The 26212-nt window shown below is 50.4% G+C and overlaps 7 protein-coding genes across 7 annotated transcripts; 4 read left to right on the forward strand and 3 right to left on the reverse strand.

The window, feature by feature from the left end:
- Positions 1-64: 64 nt before the first annotated feature.
- STEHIDRAFT_60420 (uncharacterized protein) lies at positions 65-5456 on the reverse strand (the record flags this gene model as incomplete). The annotated part of the gene is made up of 19 exons (XM_007305690.1): positions 65-297; positions 375-460; positions 542-696; positions 772-813; positions 892-995; positions 1065-1129; positions 1194-1252; positions 1321-1454; positions 1509-1601; positions 1675-1777; positions 1850-2389; positions 2479-2616; positions 2732-2947; positions 3027-3737; positions 3826-4019; positions 4119-4283; positions 4342-4407; positions 4497-4614; positions 4755-5456. The coding sequence occupies 19 exons, from the start codon at positions 5454-5456 to the stop codon at positions 65-67; spliced, it is 3924 nt and encodes a 1307-aa protein (XP_007305752.1).
- Positions 5457-10000: 4544 nt separating this feature from the next.
- STEHIDRAFT_122676 (NAD-P-binding protein) lies at positions 10001-11368 on the forward strand. Its single transcript, XM_007305802.1, has 7 exons — positions 10001-10077; positions 10163-10306; positions 10367-10473; positions 10554-10792; positions 10865-10936; positions 11008-11174; positions 11248-11368. Exons 1-7 carry the CDS (start codon positions 10036-10038, stop codon positions 11266-11268), a joined length of 792 nt encoding a protein of 263 aa, XP_007305864.1. The 5' UTR covers positions 10001-10035; the 3' UTR covers positions 11269-11368.
- Positions 11369-11460: 92 nt separating this feature from the next.
- Positions 11461-12140, reverse strand: STEHIDRAFT_158387 (uncharacterized protein; the record flags this gene model as incomplete). Its single annotated transcript, XM_007305803.1, has 4 exons — positions 11461-11484; positions 11543-11681; positions 11758-11999; positions 12066-12140. The coding sequence occupies 4 exons, from the start codon at positions 12138-12140 to the stop codon at positions 11461-11463; spliced, it is 480 nt and encodes a 159-aa protein (XP_007305865.1).
- A 2855-nt stretch (positions 12141-14995) lies between these two features.
- Positions 14996-15831, forward strand: STEHIDRAFT_112256 (uncharacterized protein; the record flags this gene model as incomplete). The annotated part of the gene is made up of 4 exons (XM_007305804.1): positions 14996-15065; positions 15087-15416; positions 15581-15669; positions 15691-15831. The coding sequence occupies 4 exons, from the start codon at positions 14996-14998 to the stop codon at positions 15829-15831; spliced, it is 630 nt and encodes a 209-aa protein (XP_007305866.1).
- A 1989-nt stretch (positions 15832-17820) lies between these two features.
- On the forward strand, positions 17821-18386 carry STEHIDRAFT_112257 (uncharacterized protein; the record flags this gene model as incomplete). Its single annotated transcript, XM_007305805.1, has 3 exons — positions 17821-17894; positions 17958-18043; positions 18112-18386. 3 exons carry the CDS (start codon positions 17821-17823, stop codon positions 18384-18386), a joined length of 435 nt encoding a protein of 144 aa, XP_007305867.1.
- A 323-nt stretch (positions 18387-18709) lies between these two features.
- Positions 18710-20984, reverse strand: STEHIDRAFT_122678 (uncharacterized protein). The gene is made up of 8 exons (XM_007305806.1): positions 20824-20984; positions 20649-20732; positions 20482-20555; positions 20300-20422; positions 20140-20225; positions 19811-20084; positions 19413-19740; positions 18710-19330 (listed from the first exon to the last, which is right to left on the reverse strand). Exons 2-8 carry the CDS (start codon positions 20690-20692, stop codon positions 18727-18729), a joined length of 1533 nt encoding a protein of 510 aa, XP_007305868.1. The 5' UTR covers positions 20693-20732; positions 20824-20984; the 3' UTR covers positions 18710-18726.
- A 1029-nt stretch (positions 20985-22013) lies between these two features.
- On the forward strand, positions 22014-25883 carry STEHIDRAFT_169602 (copper amine oxidase; the record flags this gene model as incomplete). The annotated part of the gene is made up of 21 exons (XM_007305807.1): positions 22014-22468; positions 22531-22684; positions 22737-22856; positions 22920-22970; positions 23026-23055; positions 23117-23516; positions 23621-23784; positions 23849-23967; positions 24039-24071; positions 24129-24225; positions 24287-24322; positions 24387-24447; positions 24530-24738; positions 24818-24911; positions 24972-25078; positions 25138-25181; positions 25237-25290; positions 25354-25390; positions 25454-25712; positions 25780-25800; positions 25867-25883. The coding sequence occupies exons 1-21, from the start codon at positions 22134-22136 to the stop codon at positions 25881-25883; spliced, it is 2442 nt and encodes an 813-aa protein (XP_007305869.1). The 5' UTR covers positions 22014-22133.
- Positions 25884-26212: the final 329 nt, after the last annotated feature.

The raw sequence follows: 26212 nt of genomic DNA on the forward strand, positions 1-26212 counted from the left end.
AACATCTGCATAAATGTTACCCATATCTTGTGCTTTCGTGTCTCCTGGGCACGCCCGGTAGGCCTCAATCGAAAACGACCAGCCGATCGCCACTCCCAACCACATCCCCCTCCTTAACAAGCACCCTCTTCACTTTCTTCCCAACGAACTCCTCCTCCGCCGGCACGTCGATCTCGGTCTTCATGGCCTCGAGCGTGACGATTACTTGGTCTGCGTCCTTTATGACATCCCCAGGTTGGACGCGGATCTTCCAGATCGCGGCAGCCATGGTTGAGATTATAGTGGGCGACGTAGAGTCTGTTTTTAAATCAGTACCATAGATACCCGGGCACATGAATGAGAGACGCAAGGGAAGAGTAGTGTAATGCGCGTACCATCACCTGCATCGCCACCCTGCGACGCCACTTTCCTCGTATCGGCAGCCTTCTCATCCTCCCACTCCTTAAGTAGCTTGTCCTCTCTGTATGCCGCATCACATCGAGACACTTGATGGTCAGTACAGCATTTGCGACCGAAAGGGCTGCGAGCAAGAGCAACTGACCGATCTGACATCTCCTTGACTGACCGTGCCTGCTTCTCCCTAAAGACTTGGGTCTCATCCTTGATAGACTCTATGAATCGAAGATAATCGTTCACGACAAATGGCTTGTCTTCAATCTTGAACTTATAGGTCCCTGCGTCAAAGTCACGTTCGAGCTATTACGGCAAGAACATAAAGTGAGCACAAAGAAGCTTAGTGAATGTGCAGCCACAAAGGGGAGTAGCTCATACCTTCTCATACTCTTCCTCTGTGACAGGTTCGAAGCGAATCTGCTCTCGACGATATATGAATGAAAGGTTGAATATTCAACGAAGTGATTCCGTAACGATTATGCAGCGAAAGCTACGAACCTGGTCAAAGAACCTGAGCAACCACGGAACGTCCTCACTGAAATCCGGGCCCTTGCCCCAAGGCGACCACGGCGGGAGTGTACGACCAAAGAGCTGATAGCCACCTACATGGTGACAGAAGCCAATATTTCATGAGCTTTCAGTACGGAACGAGTCAGAGAGATCATACGTACCTGGTGATTCGATGGGATATATAGCAGCTATAGGGCCAGCGATCCCGAGCGCACCACGCGGAGTGCTAAGTGTATGGCCAGTTCAGCACCTGTTGCCAGAATCTACACGCCGCAAGAAGGTATACTCACTATGTCCTCGAAGGGTTGTACTTCGACCCCGTCAATCTGGCCCTCGGGTCTACGGGTACCTACGCCCACACGCACCGATCAGATCACCATTGACTGAAGGAAAAAGTGCGGTAGCGAATATACACACTAAGAACGGACAATCGAAATAAAACCCAGCTCCGACGGTGATCCACTCCGAGCTGATCAACTTCTGAAGAGCTTCATCCGCGCCACCTGCAAGACCATTCGTCTCCGCAAGGTACTGAATGTTGCTTGGAAGGTCTATGAACTATGCCTCAGTTCCAGTACGGAAATGTTGAAAAGGAGGACACTCACAAGAAGCCTTATTCCTCGCAGAACGCATATATCGCTCCACGGCCTCGCGGTTCCACCTATCGTCAAGCACGATGGGTAGTGTGAGAAGACGACCTGTATGACAGATGAACAGTCAATGACGAAATGCACAGTGAACAATGGTAAGACGTGAGGATAAGAAATGTACCGGGGAAGACTACATCTTTCAAGCTATCCGGTAAACTCTTCTCTATCTCCATCAATGTCTCCAGCAGGTCGTACTGATCCACCACAATCGGGTCCATACAGACCTAAGACATGTTGCGAAACAGAAATCCAGCATGAGCTTCAACGAAGTCGAAGAATCAAGGTATCGAACTTACCATCGTACTCCTGACACACGGCGCCAAACTGACCACGCCACTCAACTTCCTTCCTTCCTCCCCCTCTCCGTTGGCCTTCCGTCGCTCCACCTCCCTTTCAAACAGATGTATCCTCGCCCTGACCTCCAAATCGACCTCGTCCTCTCCGTACTCTATCAGGATGAATCGATCGCCCGCTTGCCTATACACCACTTTCGGTCTCCTCGTCTTCGGATTGAAAGGTATGACGGCCATTATAGGTGAAGCGGGGATATCGGAGTCGTGTGCGGGCACGAACGAGTCCACAGTCAACACCTTGGCCTTCTCCGAGTCTGGATCTCCAGACAATCCAGAAACGAAGTCCGCGATAGATCGGATATACGCCACATTATGCTCCTCCAGTCTCTTCGCGTCCTTCAGACTCACCCTCCTAAACCTGACCACATCGCCGGGCCTCAACTGTCCCAATCTCCATAAGTCTCCAGTCGTCACTGTCGCGACGCAGACGTATCCGCCCATTGAAGGTCCTTCCGCAGTTAGGAGGACTGGTGTGTCGCCGTTCTGGACATGTATGCAAACGATTTCGTTTCAATGAGTAAAAAGAACGCAGGGGAAACGGGACTGGGAGGAAAGGATGGAGCGGGACGTACGATATTGACAGCACCATACGCATAGCCATTATCGAGCAAGTTACTCGGATGACTCCCTCCCATCCCTCCGTCTTTCCTCGCCCAATCCAACTTCGGACCTTCGAGTCGAATGCCCATTCGGTTGCTTGATGGGCTGACCTGTATAAGACGCCACGACACGTGTCACGTAGCGTGAGCAACAGTTCCTCCTGAGCAAGCAAAACACGGACGAGGAAAACAAATGTATAGATCAAAAGCAACAAAACGAATGTACCTTCCACCCAGTCCCGAAAAATGCTCTTAATCCTTCCTCCGTCAATATACTCTCGTCCGCATGTGGGCCAGCGACGACAGTCAACGTATGTTCTGTCGCATATGACGGTCTCATCTCCTCTGGGATCATCACGGTGGCGTTGGTCGAGAGCTCATCCTCCGTCGGGCCACACGAAGATGAAAGAGCGAGTTGATCGTTCGGCGCGAGGTTACGGCCCTATGGATCGAATTTATCAGCATGCGTACAAAAGCACAAATCCAGGATAACAGCCTGAACGAAACACAGCACAACATACCTGATATCCTCCAACCCCTAAACTCGTACTCTTACTTCCCAAATAACTAGGCACCTCCGGGAACCCGCCCCTCACCGCCAAATACGCCCGATACCCTCCTTCACCTCCACCTCCTCCAATCATTCCCATATGCAACGTCTCCCCCGCCCTCATCACCAACCTCGTCCACATCCCGACCTCCCTCTCCTCTTTCCTTCCTTCCTCATCCTTGCCACTAACCTTCATCTTAACAGAAGCGCCACTAACCGCCACAACCGCATCCACCCAGAAATACACCTTCGGCCCTTTGAGCGTAACCTCGATCACCTCCACATCCGCATCATTCCCCACCAACAAATTCGCCACCCTCGGCGCCAACGTATCCAAAGGCCCCGACTTCGGGATCCCAAACACCCTCTCCCTCCCAGGCGCCTGCTGCACCGAGCTCGCCAACCCAGGCTCCAGGATCGACAGCGCGTGCGGCGTGTAGGAAAAGGTGTCGAGGGTTGTCGTCAGTGCGTTGCCGGCGCGGAAGATGGGGGAGGAGAGGACGGTGGAGAGGTAGTGGAGGTTGTTTGGGGGTCCGTGGAGGTCGGTTTGGGAGAGAGCGGTTAGGGTTTGTTGGAGGGTGATGTCGCGGGCGGGGATGGAGGCGGAAGTGGAGGAGTAGGAGACGATTAGTTTGGCGGCGAGGGGGTCGAAGAAAGGTGTTATGTGGGTGCCGCGAGAGACCTGGTGATCGACGTCGAGAGGAGTTTAGTCGAAATCTTCGAACGTATATACGCATGTCAACCCAGACGAGAAAGGCTTGCGTACGCACCCATCCGTCGACTCTCACCCCATCTCCATCATTCGTCTCGGGCCACACGACCTCCTGCAAGATTCCTGGACAAGGAACGAAGCCTCTTGCCGCATCCTCACAATATATCCTGCATTGTATCGCATGCTTATTCTTCGGCACTGGTCCGTATTTCGATTGATCAAGGACCTCAGGAGCCAGGCCGCCTTGGTTTCCTATTGTTTAAGGAATGCGTCAGTATCTATAACCAACTGCGTAGTTTGACTGAAAGGCATGATCGACAAGCAAAATGCACGAGTTCATACCTTGTGCACGAGCCTCGAACTCTGCCACGCCCTGCCCAATCATCAACTCCACCAGATCCAGGCCATGTTCGGAATGTACGGCCTCTGTGATCGTATGCTCGACCTGCAGGCGCGCGTTGAGCTCCAGGAAGAAATATGCGCCTGTCTGGTTGTCGACTATGAATTCGCAAGTACCTGTCACAACATACAATATCAGTTTATTGATCGTACTTGAGGAAGGAGAATGACGCACCGGCAGAGGTATACTTGATTTCCGAGCATAACCTCGCGGCAGCCGTACACATCTCGTGTCTGATATCTGTGTCGGACGGAGAATGACAAGCGTGTATATCAGTATTACTCTTGGTGGCAAATGACGGCCCAAGGTTTTCGGAAAATGGAACGAACCTGGGTGCCTCAACATGAACGGACTCGGGGTCTCCTCGATGACTTTCTGCCTTCTTCGTTGGACGCTGCATTCGCGTTCGCCGAAATGAATGCAGTGGCCCAGCCCGTTACCAAATATCTAACATCAAATAATGAGCAAAGGGAAGGGCAAGTCAGTAAATCGATTATGTTCGAGTATAAAGTTGGAAGGCAATAGAACGGGTTGGGGTAGCGCCACACTCGTAGCGCTACGCCACCCAATTCGCGAGCTCAACTCACCTGGACCTCGACATGCCTCCCCTCCTTGACGAACTTCTCCACAAATAAACCTCCATGTCCCTCGCCAAACGACACCTCCGCTCTCTCCCCCGTCTTATCAAACACCTTCCTCATCTCCTCCTCCCCCTCACACACCACAATCCCCATCCCGCCGCCTCCACCCGTCGCCTTCAACATCACAGGCCAACCAATCTTCCTTCCCCACTGCACTGCAGTCTCGACGTCGTGCACCAAGCCTTCGCTGCCCGGAACGACCGGTACTCCAGCCGAAATGGCCAACTCTCGAGCTAGATGCTTCAATCCCATACTCCTAATCGTCTCCGGTCGAGGACCAAGCCATATGATCCCGCTATCCACGACTTTCTTCGCAAACTCGGAGTTCTCGCTCAAGAAGCCATAACCGGGTATAAGCAACGTCGCACCCTCGGCCTTCGCGATGGCGAGTATCTGGTCTCCATCGAGATACGCACGCGAATTGGTTGTCGGGTCTGTGACGTGTGGCGAGAGGGGTATCGAGACGGAGTTGGGGCAGTGGGAGGGCGAGGAGTAGAGGACGTGTGGAGATGTGGCGTCGGTGTGGGTGTAGATGGTTATAGTCGAGAGGCCGAGACGGTGCGCGGTGCGAAGAATACGGTATGCGATCTCGCCGCGGTTGGCGATGAGGAGCTTGTGTTTTCTTAAATCGAGCTTTGGGTTGGACATTGTGGACGCTCACTCGAAGGTAGTTTCCGAGTCGACGATAGCCTGAGCGAAGTCTGAGATGGAATCGTCATTGTGCTCCTCCCAAGATGTTTATAGCACGTGTAATAAGGCAGAGGTGGGTTATCATTGCACACGTCAGGAGGTCGATAGATATCGACGTATAGCAGCGGCGGTAGATACAGTACCAGAGGAGCGTTCTCAATGTCGGACTTCCGTCGACTCGAGTGCCGTAGGCAATCATGAATTGAAATCATGAATTGAAAACGGCTCGGGTAGATAAGATCAGTAAGCGCGCGGCGATTGCCGATCTACATCGAAGCGACCTTACCACCTCACCGCGCGATTTTTCCTCGTTACTTTCTATCAAGTTCGTTATTAGAAGTTATCTGCTCTCTGAATTCTGAGTGGAGACCCACTGAGAGCCAAGTGTCTGATTGGCTAGTTCGCTTAAAATTCAAGCAGCAGACAACATCTATTTCCGCACCCGGATCCGAGTCCTGCTCCCCTTTGGCTCCCCTAATTTATCACTACGTAGATTCTATCTATTCCAATAACATTTGGAAAACCTAACGGGCACACTCTCCGCCTGTGCACATCCAGAGCGAGGGCCACTGAGACACCGACATCTTCGATACCCTTTCCTACCCAGTCCTCATTGGTCACACGTGGTCCTCATCTGAACCTTTCGGGTCGCCAATATTAAGCCTGCGATAGTTTATGCCAGAAAACCTAATCAGATTACTCCCCACAGAAGAGAACACGATGTCCTACATTTCTCTAGGCTGTTACATGCGTTCTGGCAGCGTCTACACCATTGGTTCCGCTTCTGCAAAGTGATGTCCATTATCGACATCTATCTCCTCGTTGTCGTGATATTGGCTCTCCCACTGGTTTGGGTCCAATGGCTCTCCTATACTGCCAAGGCAAGGGTTTTGTGCAAACTTGATCTAGGAGTGATTATTGGCAGAGCGGTCATCAACGGTGACACCAGTAGCGTCGTCGTTTCGGTAGCGTAGGTTCAACATGAGACGAAGTTGATGCGCAAGTTCGGTATACTTCAATAGGCTATGTCATGGTATACGCAATGGGTAATTTTTTAGTCCACGAGGAGAGTTCGGGGAGACGGTATACAAGGCGTACATGATGAAGTAAGGTGACAAGAGAGATCTGTAGTCCTGTAGTCATATCATTATGTGTTTTTCTTGGATACGGTCGGTGCAAGACACATACAACACCGCCGATAGCAATTACCTATGCATTCTTGAGTAAGTATTTCGCAAGCAACTCGAAAGTTGCCAAGCACCGAAGATTCTTACGGTCGTCGCCGTCGTTGCAGCTCCAATGAGAAAAACTGTTCTAAGAAAAGCGGGCACTGAGAGTTTATACTCGAAGCAGCTGAATAGAGTTACAATCCTTACAGAAAGTATAGAACGCTTGTATGTGGTGCGATATCGATATCAATGCTACTCGAAATATGGTGCTCTCGAAACGGCTTACCGTCGCGTAAGAAAATTGAAGTTATGCCACTCTGTCCACGCCTCCGCATCTCAATAACATGGCACAGGGTATTTTTCACTGTCAACGCAAACACAAGCATGTCGAGTATAAGCCCGATAATGGGCGTGGATAATTCTGCTGTGGTTGGGCCTTATGATCAGGTCAGTGTGTGATTCGTAGGATAGGGACATACATCTGATGTTAGTCGCTAAGATAATGCTTGTGTCTCACTAAAGAGGAAGAAGAATACACCGACATGTTATCGAGGTGCTGGAAGCTTTCCTTCACTCCATCGCCACATCGTGAGAGCCCGAAAAAAATAGTGTTTCGCGTAGAGACTCCATAAGTAGAAACTATTTGCAGGAAAGTAACAAATCAGTCCTACGGTAATCAGTGGGTCAAATTAACTCACAATTATGTCGAAGGCTAGCCTCGACATTATCAAGACAGCTGACACGCCAATAATAGTCGTGCTTTGATTGTATATTGTATACACACGGAAAGCGAATAAGACTACATGTTGTAAGCATCATAGCCGTCTCGTCAACTCTCGCGTATTAAATGTACATCCAGTATTAACTGTAAGCAGTACTCCGAGGAAACACCATACTGCATTCGCGGATTTACATCTAGAGATGATACATCAATAGCTTATAGGAGTTGAATAGTTCTAAATAGTACCCACGAATGATCAGACAGTGTACCAGGAAGTACGAGGGCGATCGAAATAATTTTGTAAATCAAAAAGCCATAACGGTTGACTAGAAGCAGCATAGCGGTTCCTGTTAACTTTTGGGACCACACAGAGCCAATCTCCATCGGAAGCGTTTGGATGAAGTCTATGATCCACAGTACTACAAGATAACGACGGTCAGAGCCTATTTGGTATGAAGGGAAAGAGCCTTACCGCTGGACGATATTTGCACATAATTTACCACCAACCTATTCATGCATCACAAGGATAAGCAAAAACTGACAACCTGTGTCTAGCTCTATGGGGAAGCGTACCACGAATCACGATTGAAGAAGTGACAAGTCCTCTGAGGATAGGGAAGAGTCCGACATGGGGCGTGGGGAAATTTACACTGCGATCAGGTGAATGAATGCTCCGGGAAGGATGAAAGAAACTAGAGCGCGGATCCAGGGTAGAAAAAGTGTTGCAAAGTGTATGAGGTCAATATTCAGCAGTATATGTGCTGAACAAATGCTGTACATTTAATATGAATTTAAACGATCAAGGAGAACGGATCATCCACCTCAGATACAGAACTGTTCTGCCAAGTAAGCCCGAATAACTGAGACCCTAGCTGTGCAATGAGTGTCTTGTGATTGGTTGAACACGTTCTCAACTGCCCGAATAATGAAACCCCATATAATGTTACTGATCCTCGTAGAACATCAGAGAAGATCCGCTCAGGGCCCTCATCATACGAGTAGCCCAGATCACAATCAGGCGCTAACTAAGGATGTGACATGTGTAGAATTCAAATGGAATTGCATTTGGGACCTTTGCTCTGCCGTTACCGTAATAAGAAAGAATGACTACGAATAGGGGTATGAGCTGCTCTTAAGTTATATGGCCACTCCAAGCGCACTGCATTCCTTCGATGAACTTCCTACATTCCTTCCTTCCTGGAAAGGGGATTTTTTTGTCCAAATCATGATCCTCAAACATTTCATAATATCGGTAAGTTTGGGATATTACTGGCAGCAGGTCGCTAATCAGAGCTTAGCTCGTGCCACTGCCAGTGGGCGCTGAAGCTTTGAACCAGGTTCGTGCTTCAGCGTGTGCGGAACTTTCGCAGTCTCGCGCCTAGGGAATCTGTCTTACAACCATCAGTCATCCACCCCCACGCGGGACGTAGCACCTGGCGGGACGATCCCACTAAAAATGCGGCCATCACCGTGGCGTGCACGGGCAACACTGTCAAAGAATTACGAAACAAGACAACTATCCCGCTAGGTTCTACGTTCCGCGAGTGGTGGGATGATTTTTCTCCATCACCTCCTCACAACATCATCTTACTTTGTGCGCTGTTTCGATCCAACTTCCAATGTATTTCCAATCCAAAATCTTTACCCTCCTCGAGGTCATGTATACTTAATTAATTGTGTATCGTTTTACATCCGACCTTCCCGCATATCACATGAGATCACAAGAAGTATGGACATGCCAGATCCTACGAGTAGTAGACCTTATGAGGTTTAAAGTTTACTTGGAACGCGTTGGCGGAAGATCTGTCCGATCAGCCAATGAGCGTTTGTTGAAAATGTCAAGTTTCCACTCATATGTAGGCCCTAGTGTTCTCGTTCAGTGCTAATGTTCTAGTCTGTTGGGTGCACCGGAAGGTATGGCACTGATATTTGGGGGAAGTGAGTGTGTACGGGTCTTTATCTGGGCTATGCAGACGGCATGATGTTTATGAATGGGGAAGATGTGATGGGACATGATCATCCACACGACTCAGGAGACCCGGGATATGAAAATACAGGGTTTGAAGACAAAGTTGTCTTCTGTGCTTACTGTTAAAATTTCGGTGCTTGCTGTAGGATGTAATCTCCAGGCACTTGCTCAATACTTTTATTTTGTACTATCTTTATGGTCCATGGTGGTCCATGGCGCCTTGTTGACCATGCACTGCTCACCCCGATGTCTCATAGATTCGAGGACTGTCTTCACATCGGTAATCGTCCCCCTTTTTCTCCTTCCATAGTCGTAGTTGACGGGTAGTCAAATTATAGGAAGGTATGTGCGCTGATATCTCGAGGTCACTGGTACCCATTTCAATCACGCCACAGGGAACGCGTATGCCTTTCTCTTGGATAGCGCGGCGCATTTACCGCTTAATCAGCAGCGTCTCACTCATCACTCGGCGACGATGAGTAATCCATGCAGCGTCAGCGCACAGATTGTCTCGTTTTCTCCTTTTTGACTGATCAGACCTGTCGTGTTCATTGTCATGCATCTGTATAAAAGCATCGAAGGCATCCATCTGAACTGATTTAGCATCACACCTTGATCAATCTTTGCACTCAAGCCAATCGTCTCATCCACGCCTTTCTAACTAGTAATTTCTCAAACATGCCGTCGTACGTTGTTGCTGGAGCTTCTCGGGGACTGGGAGTAAGTCTAGTATTTTTCAGAAAACCTATGAGGGAAATACACCGTTGCTGATGATAAGGGATTTGGTGCTTTCTGTGAACTCTAGCTTGAGTTTGTCGTGCAGCTCCTTTCTGGCGGAAATACGGTGATCGCGTTAGCCCGTGACCCGTCTGCGAAGTCCTTGGTCGCGATCAAGGATAGTAACTTGCATATCTTGAAGGCAGACATCACCGACCCCGATGCATTGAAGGTCAATATATTATCGTTATATTGGTCATTTGAAGCTCGTACTAAGCGTCTACGTGTGTAGGCCGCTGCTGAAGAGACAGCGAGAATCACCGGAGGGTCCTTGGACGTGCTCATCAACAATGCAGCATACACCAACCGTTTGACTGCGTTCCTTGACGTGACTCAATTGTAAGCGTTGAAATTCTTCGCGCCTTCCCTATCGATTGTCCCCTATCGTTCCTTTAGTTGACAACGGCATCGCTACTTAGCCCTGATACCTCCGCACTTCTCGCCGACTTCAACACTTCCTTTTCCACCAACGTTCTCGGCCCAACCCTCACGACCAACGCCTTTCTGCCCCTTCTCAAGAAAGGCACACTCAAGAAAGTTCTAACCTTGTCTTCAGGAATGGGTGACCCGGAGATGAACCTGAAGGCAGGAATATCGAACCAGGTGGCATACTGTGTGTCGAAATCGGCTCTGGAGATGATTAACGTCAAGTTCGCTCGTGAGTGACTCCTTCTTCTTCGTTTTGTTTCGGAAGGTATGAATACAAAGGAATGAATTTATGCCTTGACAGTGGCGCTCAAGGACGAAGGGTTCACCTTCCTCGCCATCAGTCCCGGACTCGTCAACACACAAGAGGGAATTCGTGAGTAACTCATGAACCCCTAATCTATTCCTTCGTTGTGTTCTGGCTGAGATCAGTTCCGCGAAATCCAGCTCCTCCGGAGATCATGCCCCATATTGTGAAGATGGTCCAGTCATTCAAGTCGGTGTACCCTGACTGGAGTGGCGTGCCACTTGAAACTCCCGAGTCGGTCGGTTTCATGCTCGACATTCTCGACAAAGTCACGCCTGAGGACAGTGGGAAATTCATCAGTCACAAGGCGAGTCTAATTTAAGTTTCTGTCGTTCGCAATACGGTGGATAAAGGCTTATCAAGGTTCTCATGGCATGCAGGGGAACAAAGAGTGGCTCTGATGGCTTCAGGCTTCATGGTCTTCTGCTCCATTGTCGGGCTCTAGATGCAAAGAATGTTATAACTAACGGCATTGAAGTATCAGAATGTTGTAGTTATAAAGAAGGATAGATATCAAAATAAATATTATCTCCTGAGAATAAAGAAGTTCTTTATCGCGACGGGACCTCCTATCCACCCGTACATCAACGCATTTAAGGACAGAAGACAATGTTGATCTGCGTGATAGCATATATGTCAGGGAGAGTAGGTTCAAAGATCTGAGAAGATGCGTACCCCAACGTCATCGCCAAGGCATTGGACTGGGGCGCCGTCTGCAGTATCTGAACCGGTATACGCACCAGGGCAAGTCGCGGAGGTGCAAGTAGCGCTCTTCGTGCATGCTCCCAAGTAGTTGAATGCCATGTTGTACTTGCTACAAGTATCGTACAGCATGATCAGATCCACCACGATCTATGATAATACTAAGGCGAACTGGGAAAGGGACCTACTACAGATGATTGCCCTGCGTCTGGAACGAGAAGTCCGCGGCGTTCTGGAATGGGTCGTCGTTCCGCAGCGTGAACTCGACAACACCACAGTTCACACCTGAACTCTGGCAGTCTGCGCCTGCGAAACCGTCGAGCCAGGCAATGCCACCAAGAAGTTGGCCTTCAATAGTGGCTGGGCCTTGCGGAGTACCGTCGGCTTCGTAGAGGAAGACAGGACTGCCGGATGCGCATTTGTTGGTCATCTGTGGAGAATATAGATGTGAGAGTGAGTAGAAAATAGAGTAAAAAGGCGTCCGGCAAAATCGTACAGTGACTTGATGAGATTCGGCTGAGGCGTAGCTGACAAGGGCAACGAGGGCCGTGAAGACAGGAAGGGCAAACATCGTAGTGTTTATGAGAGCAGTTGAGGTGTATAAGGCGGGTTGAATGTGGTAGAGGCTGGTCGACTGAATGATTCTATAACTCGTCAACGATAGGTCTGCCTTTATACTTCAGAGTAGTATATCTCTGCTGCCTCTGAACGCTTTGACTTCGTCCATTCAGACGACTCCTGCACTGTTCCGACGGCGCAGTGTATCGGAATATTATGCTAGTAGTTTGATACCAATTAGTGCACACCGTCAGTGCACTCTCCTGCCGAGGACGATGGCACTGAATATTAGCTGAATCACTGGATGAATCCTTCGCCTTGGACGAGTGCCCCAAAAGCGCATGAGGGTGAGGAGCATACCTGTTCACAATCCTGCATTTTAGGACAAAGTGGTCTGTTTTGGCCGACAGGTAGCACATGTATCGCAGCCCGGGACGCTCATAGAAGAGGGAGTATCAAACAATGTCACGCAGCACCGCTCAGTCTGTCGACAAGCAGGAAGCAAACCACCGGCAATCAAGACTTACATAGATCCACATCAACGACGGGGCATTTGTGCTCCAGTGTAGCCTCATCGCATGACGATAGTGCCAGTATCACCTGCAGGCGCCGATGGATACTGTCCAGCGTGAGGCATCAACACATACGGGCCTGGTATACATCGTCGTACTTTCGAAAGAGATCTTCAGCAGACGAGCCCAAGAAGATTAAATTGATACGCTTGAAGGCGTATTGCAGCAACTGTAATAGGGCATAGCTGTGGCCATGCAGATTCAAAACTCCGCCAGTCAGGTAGTGGCTGGTAGCGGGTTCTGGAGGAGCTCCAAGTGGTTTCACCGATAGATATCGTACTAGTCTCGGCAAAAGTGCGCAAGTGCGAAGCGAGTGATGGTGCGCGCTCAAGGAGACCCATCAGGCGGAAGTCCGAGTCTCCTATGACGAGGCGGTGCTGCCATCAAAGCACAGAATCAGAGGTAGTTATCAAGTCATCGAGAAAGAAGGGTCTGTAGAGACAAGCTCTGCTTGTTGGAAGGATAAGACGACAGAAACACTTTGCCCCCAAGGATAGAGCCCACATGGAACACTGGCCCAGTGGGTTCCATAACGAGCGAGGGGACAACACGGTACATGGAACGACTGTTGTTACAGTCCAACTCAGAGATGCACGCTAGACTCAGTTCGATGACTCCAGCAGTGATTCGAAGTTAATCGACGCTCTAACACAGTAAGAAGAAGAAAAGGAACATCTACCTACAGTAGATCAACTCGAAGTCCTTAGCACACTTGAGGAAGATCAACAGTGGGCGCTTTCGGTTCCCTCAGCACCTAGACATTGTACACCATTATTGATCGGTATAAGCAGAAAACTTGAACGCTACCATATGCTCGTAAACACCCTCTGGTATAATAAGGTCCTTTCATTGGATTGATGATTCGTAGTTTAAAGAGCACGAGAGGCACCGTGACATGGACGACTGAATTGCTTGCATCGCAATTTGCTACGGAGGTTGCCGGGATCATTCAAAGCTCAGCTACAGTCGGAGCTTCGGCCAGCTTTGTGAAGCCGGCTCCCGAGCGCCATTCTTGCCTGACTCTTGTGTGTTCAACAGCTGCGATTTTCTGTACGCATGGTGTCCACAGCTAGATATATGTCAGCTCGTGTATAGAGGGTGCTTGTGTGTTCATGGCCACCTCGACTTGCCCGAAGCCATCCGTTTCTGGAAAGACGTCGACTCTGCCATCGAAGCCCAGTGAAGAGGGAACGATAGGGCTCAAGCCAGACACCGTAGGCTATACTCAGTCACATGCTGTCAAAGGCTTCCTAAAGTCATATCCTATAGGCACGAATTATAAAACTACGTATTATAAAAGACGGGTATAGTAGAAACGAGAGTCCACGTTTGCTTCTGCCAAATACTCCCACATCGTTAGACGACGCCTCTTATCCGACAAGCAACTTTGCCTCAAGCCCTCCTGCCTTGAACTGTCCTGATGAGCCTCTCTATTCTTATCTTCTCTTTCTCCAATACGAACAAGGCCCTAGGCGTGAGGAAGTCAACTCCTTCGAGGCCCTCCGTCATAGTATCGACGTGACGACGATAACATCTCAAAACGTGCTCCTGGCGGTCGAGGTCGGCTGCATCATAGCCTGAAGCGGCACTTTCGGATTCACAAAGCGCAATCTGTATGAAAGCGAGTGACCTGCTAATGAGTTTGTGTGTCTTGACCAGGGCTGTGATAATTTCTTTGGAGATGGTTCTGACTGGGAAAATACGTACCCAGGTTTCTGTGTGATCGATTTGTTCCGTCAGGTACTCTAAGGACTAGAGAAGAAAATGCCATTAGAAGATAAACGAATACAAGGATACATGAATCGTAGAAAGAGGGAAACAGGGCGTACATGGCTGAGTCGACTACGTTCACGTGGGACTTCTTCGAGGGAGTAGCCAGGGTGCATGGCTCCTGGATGTGATGGATGTGATTGAGGATGGAACGCTCACGGACAGTTGTAGAAGGAAAAGTTGTCTGGATGTGGACAGGGACGATGAGAAAGCCAGAAGGAGTTACTAGCGTTAAAACACGACGACAAGTTGCTTTTATATGCACGGTTGGGAGATACAAAGAGAAGGGAAGGGCGGATGGCATTGAGGATCTTGATCAGTAATGGAAATCAATACAAAGCGTCAGCGCCTCTACACCCAAGGCAGAAGTGCCATTCGATAACCTATTCTTGTCAGGACTAGTGAACTGTGAACATCCAACCCGTCAGAGTCAATTGAAACTAAAAATCCAGGCCGCAATACGGTTTAAAAAGGGGAAGAGCGACATAGTCACACCAAGTCGTCTTGTGCATAGGACGCCACTCGTATGGCATGGCAACGATGCAGGAAGCAGAATATGCAAACGCCAGCCAGGACAAAGACAAATTCTGAACGCGGTTAGTACCCATTTTGTACAGGCCCACGCTTGATCGGGGACAATGCCACATACAAAGCTACGGCAGCCCTGGCTGGCCACAGCGATGCAAATGCGGCCGACGCTGAGACAGTCCCATCGACGCACGGAGACAACCAATTAGAAAGCATGGAACGCACACGCGGATGGCTTTGGTCTTTACAAGGCTGGAACATATCGCCACCATTAACATGGAGCGACACAGAACGAGGCGGAGGCCAAAGCTCTGAGAAATACCCACGGATGTCGAAGTCCCAGATCATCCGCGATCCTGAGCCATCGATTGCCCAGTCCCCGACCGATGAATATGACCGTCGCCTGCTCGCAGGCGACGGTCATATTCTTCGGTCGGAATGCCACACTTACGCCTACCAGCCCCCAATATCACAGCATTCCTCCCAAACTACATCGGAGGTCCACCGATCCACCTCGTCCCATATGCAGCCCGATACGCAGGCCTATGCTCTCCTCTATCTCTCTACTCGTCACCTCTCACAGTATCTACCCGCCATAACAATGGCCTTCGCCAACACTTCGACCTCATTCCTGCCTCCTCCCATTCGCCATCCGCACATCCGCCATCCGTAGTACGTTCACTTTGATTTCAGCGCCAGTCACTTTCAGCCTCCACGTCGACCTTCATGTCGGCACCATTCCCAATCAGTGGTTTGCGGTTCACGGCGCCATCTAGTCCAATTATCCAGAATACGGGATACGAGAAATACGGGGCCGGGGATGAGGGTAGATGAGGAGCAGGGAGTATAAAGGCATATATCAAACGCCCTTTTGAGCGCGTTCCCGGCTCGAAGTATGGAAGAGGAAAGGTTGGTGGATTGTTCCTAGGACCGTGTCGACGCGTTCAAGGGAGAACGTGTACCGTAAGTAAGATCCAGATGGTGGCGAAGAAGGTCAAAACTGTAGGTTTTGTGGGGAGGGGGTCGTTTAGGGGTATCGTTTGTGACCGCAGGAGATCTAGAGAGCGCGATCGAAGGGGAAGCGGTGAGTGTGAGTACGATAGGTTTCTTGAGCGCGCACTCTCGCATATCGGGGCGCACATCCGACCCAACAATAGCCATAAAGATACGCAGCATGCATTTGTCCACACGACAGCCTGCAACCTGCCAGGACACGGAGACTTCATACAGATTCTTCAGTACTACTCCTGCTTCGGATTGCTCGAGGGAGATGCCGCACTGTTCTGCTGCAACAAAAGGTACATAACTTCAGTTTCGGGGATCACTGTGGTTGAGAGGATCGGAAAGAACGGAGGAAGGACACGAGGATTTGGAAGCAAGGAGCATGAGAAGGGAGGGGTGAAGAGGACGGCCAAATGGCTCAGGTGCAGAAGTCAAACAGACGGAACGAGGCCGAGAGACGTACCAGATAGCCACGCATCATGTTCAGTATTACGCCCTGCCCAATCATCATCCCCACCAAATCAAGTCCATGAGATATCCTTCTGTTCGAGTGCCGGCTATTTGTATTCGCATGTGTGTAGCCAGTGTTGGCACGGCCGTGCCAGACCCGCGGTCAGACTGACGGGTCAAGAGGCCGAGCCGGGTCAGGTCAAGGTTTTCTTGACCCCCTGCAGCCTACCTTTTATGGTGGTCGCCAGCGTCGGCTCTGGACCAAATGCTGGCACATTCTGGAAAATGCCTTATTTTGGTATATTTCGGGGCCACATCACCAAGTGGCGCCGCAGACTAGACTGGGTCTGACCGGTTCTGACCCCGCCGGGTCGGGTCGGCTGACCTGACCCCGACCACTGCTGGTCAAAGGTCGAGTGACAACACTGCGTGTAGCGGATAGATGGGGAGTAGGAGTCAAGCCAAGGTTCGAGACTTCTCGGGGGAAGTTGGTCGGCGAGGAGTAGGAGACGTGTGGCGATATAGTGTCAAGTGGAGATGGTTATGGTGGTTATGGTGAGGAAACCTAGAAGAACGAAGTAGACAGCTTTACCATGGTCGGAGATGAAGCTTGTGCTTAGTTCGAGAGGCTCTGGATTGCACACTTTAAGCTCGTAGGATACAACGAAACCAAGTATATCGATCCTAGTATGGTGGTCACAGATATTGATTCAGACGGCAGAGGATCGCTCTCAGTTGCAATGAACGTTCGACTTTGGGAAAGTCGACGAGGATCAGGCGTTGCCCCTTCAGATACGATAAGATCCGAGTCATCCCGCGGGAATGTCCGGCGTGGTTTGACAACGGCCGAACTTTTGTGTAATCGATCTCTCACTTTGCTCTCACTCCGAATCGTAGCTTTTAGGATTCTACCAGCGTACAGCTCTCTGACCGCCTGTACGACGCACTCATCGGTGGTAGACCTCGCAGGCGTCTTTCGACATCATCATTGTTCATCATATTCGGTGCTCTGTCGTGCTCTACTTATTCATTTTCTGAGAACCTGTCGTTGACTGCCCCACATCCTGAAACGATGCCTTGGTGGTATAAGTATCAATCAACAATAACTTTCTTTCATCAGCGACCTATCTCCAGTTACCTACCATGGTGACTTGGAGCCGCGTCCATGCTGCATCTCGCATGCTCAACATCAAGAGACTCACCTCGGCTCGATTGACGCCTGACGATCTCCCCATCACACGGCATGTTCAGTCCGTACACTTAACCCCTTGCCCCTTTGGTTATAGACCCCGGTGTACAGTATATAAAGCCTGGACAATGTCCTAATAATAATATTTCCCCCTTCCTTTTTTCATCTTCAAAGCGTTTGCGATGATGATGCACACCATCAAATACGCATTCGCCGTCCTCGCAGCGTCGGCGGCCGTACAAGCCCAGCAGCTAGGGTTGGTCCAGTAATATGTATGTATCACCACAGCTCACTGCGCTGACTGTGACTCTTCCTCTAGTCCATCATGCACGAGTACCTTGTTCTCCCTCACGACATCTACGTTTTATTATCCTGGTACAACCACGACTACCACTGAATCGGGAGGTGCGTTATAACTCTCATATTCTATGTCGCCATATATTTATCGGAACCGTGACAAACCCTTGTTCCAGTTACAACCACGCACCCAACAGTCTGGGTGATGATTACCACGACGAAAGCCACTACCACTGCTACACAGGCTCCTGCCAGCATCACGACAGCGCCGATGCTCCAAGCGCGCGAATCGCCGTGTAGCGCTACGACATATGTACCAAAGACCATCGACGTCGCTTCAGCCAACTCGAGTTCGACTTGGACAGTCACAGCGTGGGCGACGACCGTTACTGGGGATCCGGTGACTGCTACGACGTACGACTGCTATCCTACAGGATACTGCGGTTTCTAGAGATAAAGAGGAGCGAAACACGGGCGGAGTAGTAGACTGGTATATGAAGTGTGGTACATTTTTCAGATTTTTGCGTTCCGAACATGCAAGATCGCATGCAGACTGAAGCCTAGACGTTGTAGGGTCAGAGGGCGCGCAAAACGACCAAGATCTAATGTGGCCCAAGTACACGCCACAGCAACGTGCTATGATACTTCGCAAAAAACTGATCGAGCTTGTAAAGAGCCCATATATTGAGACAGTACTAGCATGAAAATTACAGACAACAATTTGCTCGACGATCATAGCTAACACGAACACAGAGGAGTCCCTTCTAGCATAACACGCCAGTGTATTTGCCTCATCCGCGTCCACGTCTTTGCTCGTCACCTCTATACCCGCCGCCATCCCTTTCTCTATCTCCTGGCCTATCGTACCTTCCACCACCACCAGAGCCTCTATTGGAGCTGCCTTCATAGCCATATCCAAATCCGCTGCCGTATCGTCCCTCAGTCACCATTCGTTCATATCTTCGCTCACGGGAATCTTCCCTACCGCTCCTCGCCCTCTTATTACTACCATTACCGTTTCCTGCCGGAGGTGAGCTAGAAGTCCCGGCTGGAGGGGAGCCACCAGCAAACATCTCGTAGTCGGAAGCTGCAGCAGCGTTCATCGACATCGTCGAAGAAGATAATTGGACGAGAGAGATCGAGACGGTCATGAAATCGTAGGCGGCGATTGCTCGTGCGCCGCGGGGTGGGCTTAAGCTTGAATTTGGTAGAGGGGACGAAGTGGTGTAGCCTTGTTGGAGGACTTCGGCGGCGTTGGCGGCGGAGGCTGGGAGGATGGAGTCGAGGATGTAAGGCGTGGAGTGCCATGCTCGCGTTGCTTGACGTTCGATTTCTTCCATGATACGTGTACGATAATGAGTACCCTGTGGGTGTGCGTTCGATGGTGCTGGAAACCTAGATTCCGACACCGAGTCAGTATAATCTTACTGTTTGACGTGCCTTAACTGTGCAACAGGAAAGAAACGTTGTGCCATACCTCGCCCCAATGTGGTTCAACACCAACCTCTCCGCTCCCCACATTCCCGCCACAGCACCCGCCTGTTCTGGAGTCGAATGACCCCTCTCCTCGGTCTTCGCCTTGACTACCTCCGGAGTCCTCTTTCTTGCCGCCTGGGCATCTACATTCGCTGGGATGAAGGCATCGGTCGCTTCGTGGATGAGGAGGGAGACGCGGCCTGGGGTGGAAGCGATCAGTGGAGTGAGCGATGTGGCGGAGGAGCAGTCTCCTAATACGACGACTTTGCGGGGTTGTGGGAGATGTGGAAGCGTGGCTGGTTCGTGGAATACGTAGCCGATGCAAGGATCTGAAGAGGGCGATGGGATGATTAGTTAGCATAAGTAGTAAATGCATGAGAGGAATGAAGTGACGCAGACCACGGTGCTCAATGGGTCCTGCGTGGACTGTAATCTCGGCCCTGGAGGTCCTTTCATGTTCCAAATTCCTCCAGAATCCGTCGCTATCACACATCACATCTCGTCCTCTGAGTTCATTCGAGTGGAGCACCTCCGGTGCACATGAGGTCACACGGTCGGACGGAGTAAGTAATTCGTGGACGCAGTATTTTTCGGCGCTGCGAGTATGAGTCAGACTTAAGACGGTGCGAATGAGAGTACGCAAGCCAGGGGGACCGTAGATCTCAACTGTGGGCTGCATTTGTATGTCATTGCAGGGTAATAAGTATACGGCGAGAAAGAGTACTTACCGTCCTAATGATGCTAGCGTCCACGTGTGGATGAGGAAACCCTAAGGTGTTCCGAAGCATGGTTGGAATGCCCATGATATGGTCGGCTGCGTGAAGAGACACATATTATTCGCGAGGTAGAATCAGCGGATTACTTATTGTATGAGAGTTTAACGCGCACCATGCATGTGTGTGATGAATATTTTCGTGACCTTGCCTATTTTCCAGGCGCGTTCTCCGGACTGATTGATACGGGTGGCGTTGATTGCAAATTGACGAACTGTGCCTTCAGCACAGTCTACCACTGAAGTCGAATCATAGTGAGCATCTAGTGAAGAAAAGGACGGAATATATTGTTCGCACACCATAGGTTACCGTCTCCGGTAATGTCCAGCGCGAGGGAAGAGCAGTTTCTCGACTCGACTGGGCCACCGCCACTGAGAGGTGAGACAAAAAAAATGAGCATCGAGGATATCAGTAGTAGCTTGGAATGGATGAAAGCCAGCCTTATAGGCTATAAGCAGACGAACCTCGAAGTGCCTAGAAAGCAGACGTCCATCCGTTGCGTCGACATGTAGACCAGCGACTGTTGAGCAAGACAAAAGCAAGACGGGCTGCGTATCGGGCCAGTACACGGTAGACCAGATCGAAAATGAAGATTTCAGGTGAATTTTTGGTGTTAGATGCGTATCTTCTTTGACTCACAGTATTATATGTGGTCGAGATGCGGGAAGATAATAGACCTGCAGAAAGACAAAAGGAAGTTACGGTGGCGCACGACCTCCGCTTGCAGAGCCAGTTTCAGCGGTGGAGTCGAAAGATCTACTATTATCACACAGAATGTGCAACGCAGATTCCAAGGAAAGAAGGGGGTTGAATCAAGAGAGCCCGGTACTGCTTGAAGCCTGCCAGAAGTTTGAGAGGTGGAAGTGCTTGTTCAAGTCGTTGATTGTGTCCGGGGTTGACACGCACGTGCTGCACTAATTTCAGACTCAGATGAATGGGGTTAGGGGTGCCGCCACTGCCAGAAACAATAATCTCTCTCTGAGTCTCTCGGAGTCACCTCTAACCACGTCTTCACTCTGCTCTCATCGTGCATCTGAGCATTCCCATCCTGATCAACTGGGCCCGAATTGTTGGACGACGAGTTATAACTGTGAGGGTCGCGCTGGAGATCTACATATAACTCCTCGGCGTTGCCTGAGGCATAATGGCCTCGGTCCCGGAGCCCTGTCCTCCGAGCTCTCCTTTTCTTATCTATGTTTTTCTCCTCGGGACGTCATCTTGGTAACTTACAGGAGTTGCTGTTCCTGACCCAAGGTTGAAGTTGTGAAGAGTTTCATGTCGACGTCGGGACATTGCGGAGCTGGTTGACCGCCGCGGCCGCACAGCGAAACCTCCGGCCTGCGATAGCGCTCGATCTCCGTATGTTTTTTAATTCTAGTCATTTTACTTCCGAACTCGTCCTCGAGATTGTTGACTTCAGCATCTACTTATGTTGTGACATGTCTTTCATTTATCGCTCGTGGGGTCTCACGAGATGCGGAGTCCCACGGGGAGCTTTTTGATCTCACGGGCAGCTTTTACTGCAACAATTTCGCAGATTTTGAAATGAACTGTTGCTTTTGCTGCCGATGTATAGGTTTGTTCGACGTTAGTAGAAAAGACGAATACGTTGGACACGGCCAAATGTGGCGATCGCCCACCAGTATCAGCCTCCGCTGCGCACGACTCATTTGACTTCGTAGCCGCATGGCCTTATCTTTCAACGAGCCTCTGCTCAGCAGGTTGGTCAGAATAGCCGGCAAACACGACATCCTTTCTCCAAATGGTTCCTTTCATCCAATAACGAGTTCCCCCTGATCTTAGCATCGGCAAGCGCTGGTATTTTGGGAGCGATTATCATCGGACGTAAACACATAGATGGGCGATATAAAGCGCGTCTGTTCGTACCTGAACGCGTCGGACTTGACGCCCTCCTTACCCTCGTTCGTCCTGTCTTGCTGCTTGCTGCGATGCGTTCTCTCTCGCTGCTAGCTTGCATTTCTGCCTTCCTTCTGGCCTCTTCCGATGTCGTCGACGCCAAGGTCTCACGCGTCAGGCATCCGAAAATGAAGCGCCCTCATCACCAGGCGCGTGCCATCGGCGCGTACAACGACCTTGCTCGCGAGTTGACGTCACGGAGCTCTGGGTCTGCGTCGAGCTCTGGTTGGGATTCGAAGGCTCCTAAGACGACTGCTCCGAAGTCAAATGTGTGGAAGGCTTTGAGCAACGACGAGGCGGCTGGTGTGATCGAGTTGTTGCACGCGCAGGACTGGTTGAACTTGACGAGTGCTGAGGATGCCGGAACGTATGCATCATTCCTATCATTTTTGTGGCGTGTAAGGTGCTGATTAATTTTACTCCTTGTAGTTGGGACAATACCATTTCGGTTGTTGAGACCCTCACGCCGAACAAGACTGACGTTCTTCCCTTCCTCACCGCTGGAGCTGAAGCTCCTGAGCGTTGGTCGCGTGTTATCATCATGTTTGCTGCAACGGAGGAACCATATCTCCAGGATTTCCAGGTGCGTATTTCATTGAACACATATTCGCCGTCGTTACTAAATTGTGGTTTAGGTCGGCCCACTTCCGGTCACGAACGATACCACGATCACTCCTCTCGACTGGTACAGCACCAAAGGTCAATCTATCCAGCGCAATTATGACGCAGACAGTGATCTGGTCTATGAGTTCATCGTACGTCTCTTCCCATCCCACTAACCGCTATTTACATACGACTGATCTTTGCGGTACCTCCAGACCAACGCCACCGAGACTGTTCAGGATATTCTGGATGATCTCCTCGACGGAGTGGGTCGATTATCTCTTCTATGCCCAGTACACTCTTCCTAACGGGTATATTCAGGTTGACTTCGGTGACGATGACGCTGACATCGTAAGCCCTTGTCGTCCGTTCCTATCATCACTCCACCTGACAGTGTCTTTCCTCCCTACAGGACATCTGGGGTGTCGACCCTCTTCAACACTCATACGGCCGTGTCATCCAATGGGTCACGATCTGGCAGACGCCCAGCACCGTCTTCGACGGCGAGACCCTCATGCCCGAAGGTATCTACTTCCAAGTTGACCAAACCGGCCGCGATCCCGCCGACTGGGCCGTCCTCGGCTGGTTCTACGACAACATCTACTACAACTCGACGCAGGCCTTCCGCGACGCTTGGGAGGCGGGCGAGTTGAGCAGAAATGTGATCAACAAGCAGGGTGATTGGATTGGAAGCGACTGGACGGGCGAGAAGATGGAATTCGATGAGAAGGCGCCGCCGGTTATGGTTCAGCCTGGTGGAGATGAGGGTTTGAGGTATAAGGTTGATGTCGAGGAGCAGTACGTCGAGTGGAGTGAGTTTTCCTTCCCTTTCTCCTCCTTTTCGCCGTTATCGAGTGTGTGGCGTGATGTGGCGCGATCGTTGACCCCCGATAATCTTGTCACTCGTTTTACGTAGTGGACTTCTCCTTCTACATCGCCTTCAGCCGCGACACAGGAATGACACTATTCGACATCAAGTACAAGGGCGAACGCATCATCTACGAGCTTGGTCTCCAGGAAGCCATCGCTCACTATGCAGGTCACGATCCTGCCCAGAGCGGTGTCGCGTACCTCGATACTGTGGGTTTTCTTCGTAATGGGTTCTATCTCGGCGGCGGACTCATGTCATTCGCATTCCCTACAGTACTACGGCTTCGGTCCCTACGCTTTCGAGCTGTTGTCTGGCTACGATTGCCCGACTTACGCCACTTACCTCAACTCGACCTTCCATGTTGATGAGCTGTCGAAGACCCACAGGAACTCGTGCGTTCTTTTATGATGGACTTGTCGACTCTCCCTGGTGGACTTACTTTGACGACTTCTTACGATTATAGGATCTGTTTGTTCGAAGCGGACATGCCCTACCTGTAAGTTTTCCCCTTGCAGAGCGTAGATCTCAAAGACTAACGTTCATCCACTTGCAGGATTCAACGCCATGCGAGCATGAACTACGTCTCCGCCAGCAAGAACATCGCCTTCATCGTTCGTTCCGTCTCTACCGTCGGCAACTACGACTACAACGTGAGTTCCTGTTCCTAGTTCCGTAACTTCTTAATTACTTATGAACGTCTTGTGATCGCAGTTCGACTACACCTTCTACCTGGATGGAACTGTCGAGGTGAGATTCCCACCGACTCCGGGCTTCGTGATCCTTCGTTTTAAATCATGTCACGTCTACGTAGACCACTGTTCGTGCCTCTGGGTACATTCAGTCCGCACACTACAAGAACAACGAGGACTACGGTACGTCGAAAGGCCCTTCGTTCTTCTTGAGATCCGTCCCTTCTTGTGGCGGCCAACTCACTTCCTTTTTTTGGAATTATAGGCTACCAGATCCACGACGGCCTGTCCGGCTCCATGCACGACCATTGTCTCACCTTCAAGGCCGACATCGACATCGTCGGAACTGCCAACACCCTCGCCAAGCATGCCGTCGTTCCCGTTTCGGTTGAATATCCTTGGAGCAACGGTACCGTCAGGAATACGATGAAGTTGGAGCGGAGCTACGTGGAGAGCGAGGACGAGGGCAAGCTCGTACGTCTGATCCTCTCGTCTTCATCATTCGTGGGTCGGTCTTGGATCTCGACGCTGATGCTGGATTTGTGCTGTGTAGATGTGGCCCACAAACTCCCAGGCGATGTACGTTGTCGTGAACAAGAACGAGACGAACAAGTATGGCGAGCCGAGGGGTTACAGGATCATGCCCTGTACGTCTTTTTTTGTTCGTCACTATATTATTTCATAGACTGAGATGATCCTTCGTTCAGCTTTGGGTGGAGGCATGCACCTCACCATCACGAACTCGACCAACCTCCTGAACTCGCAGAGTTTCGCTACGCATCAGCTCTATGTTACGAAGCAGAAGGATACCGAGGTAAGCCGTGGTCGTATATTCTTTATTCTCATGACGTTGACATTCGGTATCTCGAATAGCCCAAGGCCGCGCACGCCAACAACAATTACGATGTCGCCAACCCGTGTGTTTCACTTTTTTTCATCCAAAAGATATAAAATCTGACTCCTTTCCTCTAGGATCGTCGAGTTTGACAAGTTCTTCGACGGAGAGTCCCTTGACCAGGAAGACATGTGCGTTCATCTCCACATTTGGGTCCCCTTCTTTTGTCCCGTTCTGACATTTTCCCTCTGCAGTGTTCTGTGGTTCAACCTCGGCATGCACCATGTTCCCGTAAGTTCTATTCGTTACACTATCTCTTCGTATTCCAAAACTAATGTCATGGCCTGCTTGTAGCACACCGGCGATCTCCCCAACACCGTCTTCACCACAGCCCAATCCTCCATGCAAATAATGCCGCACAACTACCTCCTCGGCGACCCCTCTCGCAACTCCCGCCAAACCGTCAGGCTGGACTACTCCAACGATGATGGCGTCACGGACGTGAAGACATTCGGCGCGCACTTCGCGAAAGGCACTGCGAACTTGTCAGCCACTACGCCCGATTTCTACGCGTATCAAGGAGATGTGGCGGTCAGGAAGTTCCCTTACGATCGTAAGTGATCTTGCTTGGTTGGTTGCTACCGACCATCGTTACTAATCGTTGTACGTTCTCTTTGCAGCTCAAGATCCTTTCAACGACAGTGAGTACTCTGTGCTATTCTTTATGGACAAGGAGCGTGACTTTCTAACATTTTATTCCTGCACAGCTGAATCTATTGTTTAATGCGTGGAGTGATGGGAATCAAAAACTTGCTTGCGCGTTGTCGCGGGGCAGCGGTGACTTATTGCTAATGAATGTATCGGATGCTACTGCTCCTATGTGGCCTACATCTAATGATAGAACTTGGACTACGAGTAAAGGCGTGTGTCTCTTGCGTGAGGTCGGACTACTTGTGTCCTCGTACAATGATTATCAGCGTGTTCTCCGCTCAGTGCTTTGTAAGAGTCGAATGGGTCATTTGAATTATTCGAATTTCCCCCATTCAACAAATAACAGCCATGGAAATAGAATCCGCTGGATGTCAGTAAGTGGCAGGACGCGTCCGAAGCTCG

The sequence above is a fragment of the Stereum hirsutum genome (genome assembly GCF_000264905.1).
Source record: "Stereum hirsutum FP-91666 SS1 unplaced genomic scaffold STEHIscaffold_10, whole genome shotgun sequence".
Taxonomy (NCBI): Eukaryota; Fungi; Basidiomycota; class Agaricomycetes; order Russulales; family Stereaceae; genus Stereum; species Stereum hirsutum.

Coding starts and splice junctions, on each gene's coding strand:
- STEHIDRAFT_122676 (XM_007305802.1), top strand. CDS start 10,036: ATGCCGTCGTACGTTGTTGCTGGAGCTTCTCGGGGACTGGGA. Junction 10,474..10,553: donor TTCCTTGACGTGACTCAATT/GTAAGCGTTGAA, acceptor ATCGCTACTTAG/CCCTGATACCTCCGCACTTC. Junction 10,793..10,864: donor GATTAACGTCAAGTTCGCTC/GTGAGTGACTCC, acceptor ATGCCTTGACAG/TGGCGCTCAAGGACGAAGGG.
- STEHIDRAFT_122678 (XM_007305806.1), bottom strand. CDS start 20,692: ATGTCGACGCAACGGATGGACGTCTGCTTTCTAGGCACTTCGAG. Junction 19,741..19,810: donor AGGACCCATTGAGCACCGTG/GTCTGCGTCACT, acceptor CGCCCTCTTCAG/ATCCTTGCATCGGCTACGTA. Junction 19,331..19,412: donor TTGAACCACATTGGGGCGAG/GTATGGCACAAC, acceptor GTCGGAATCTAG/GTTTCCAGCACCATCGAACG.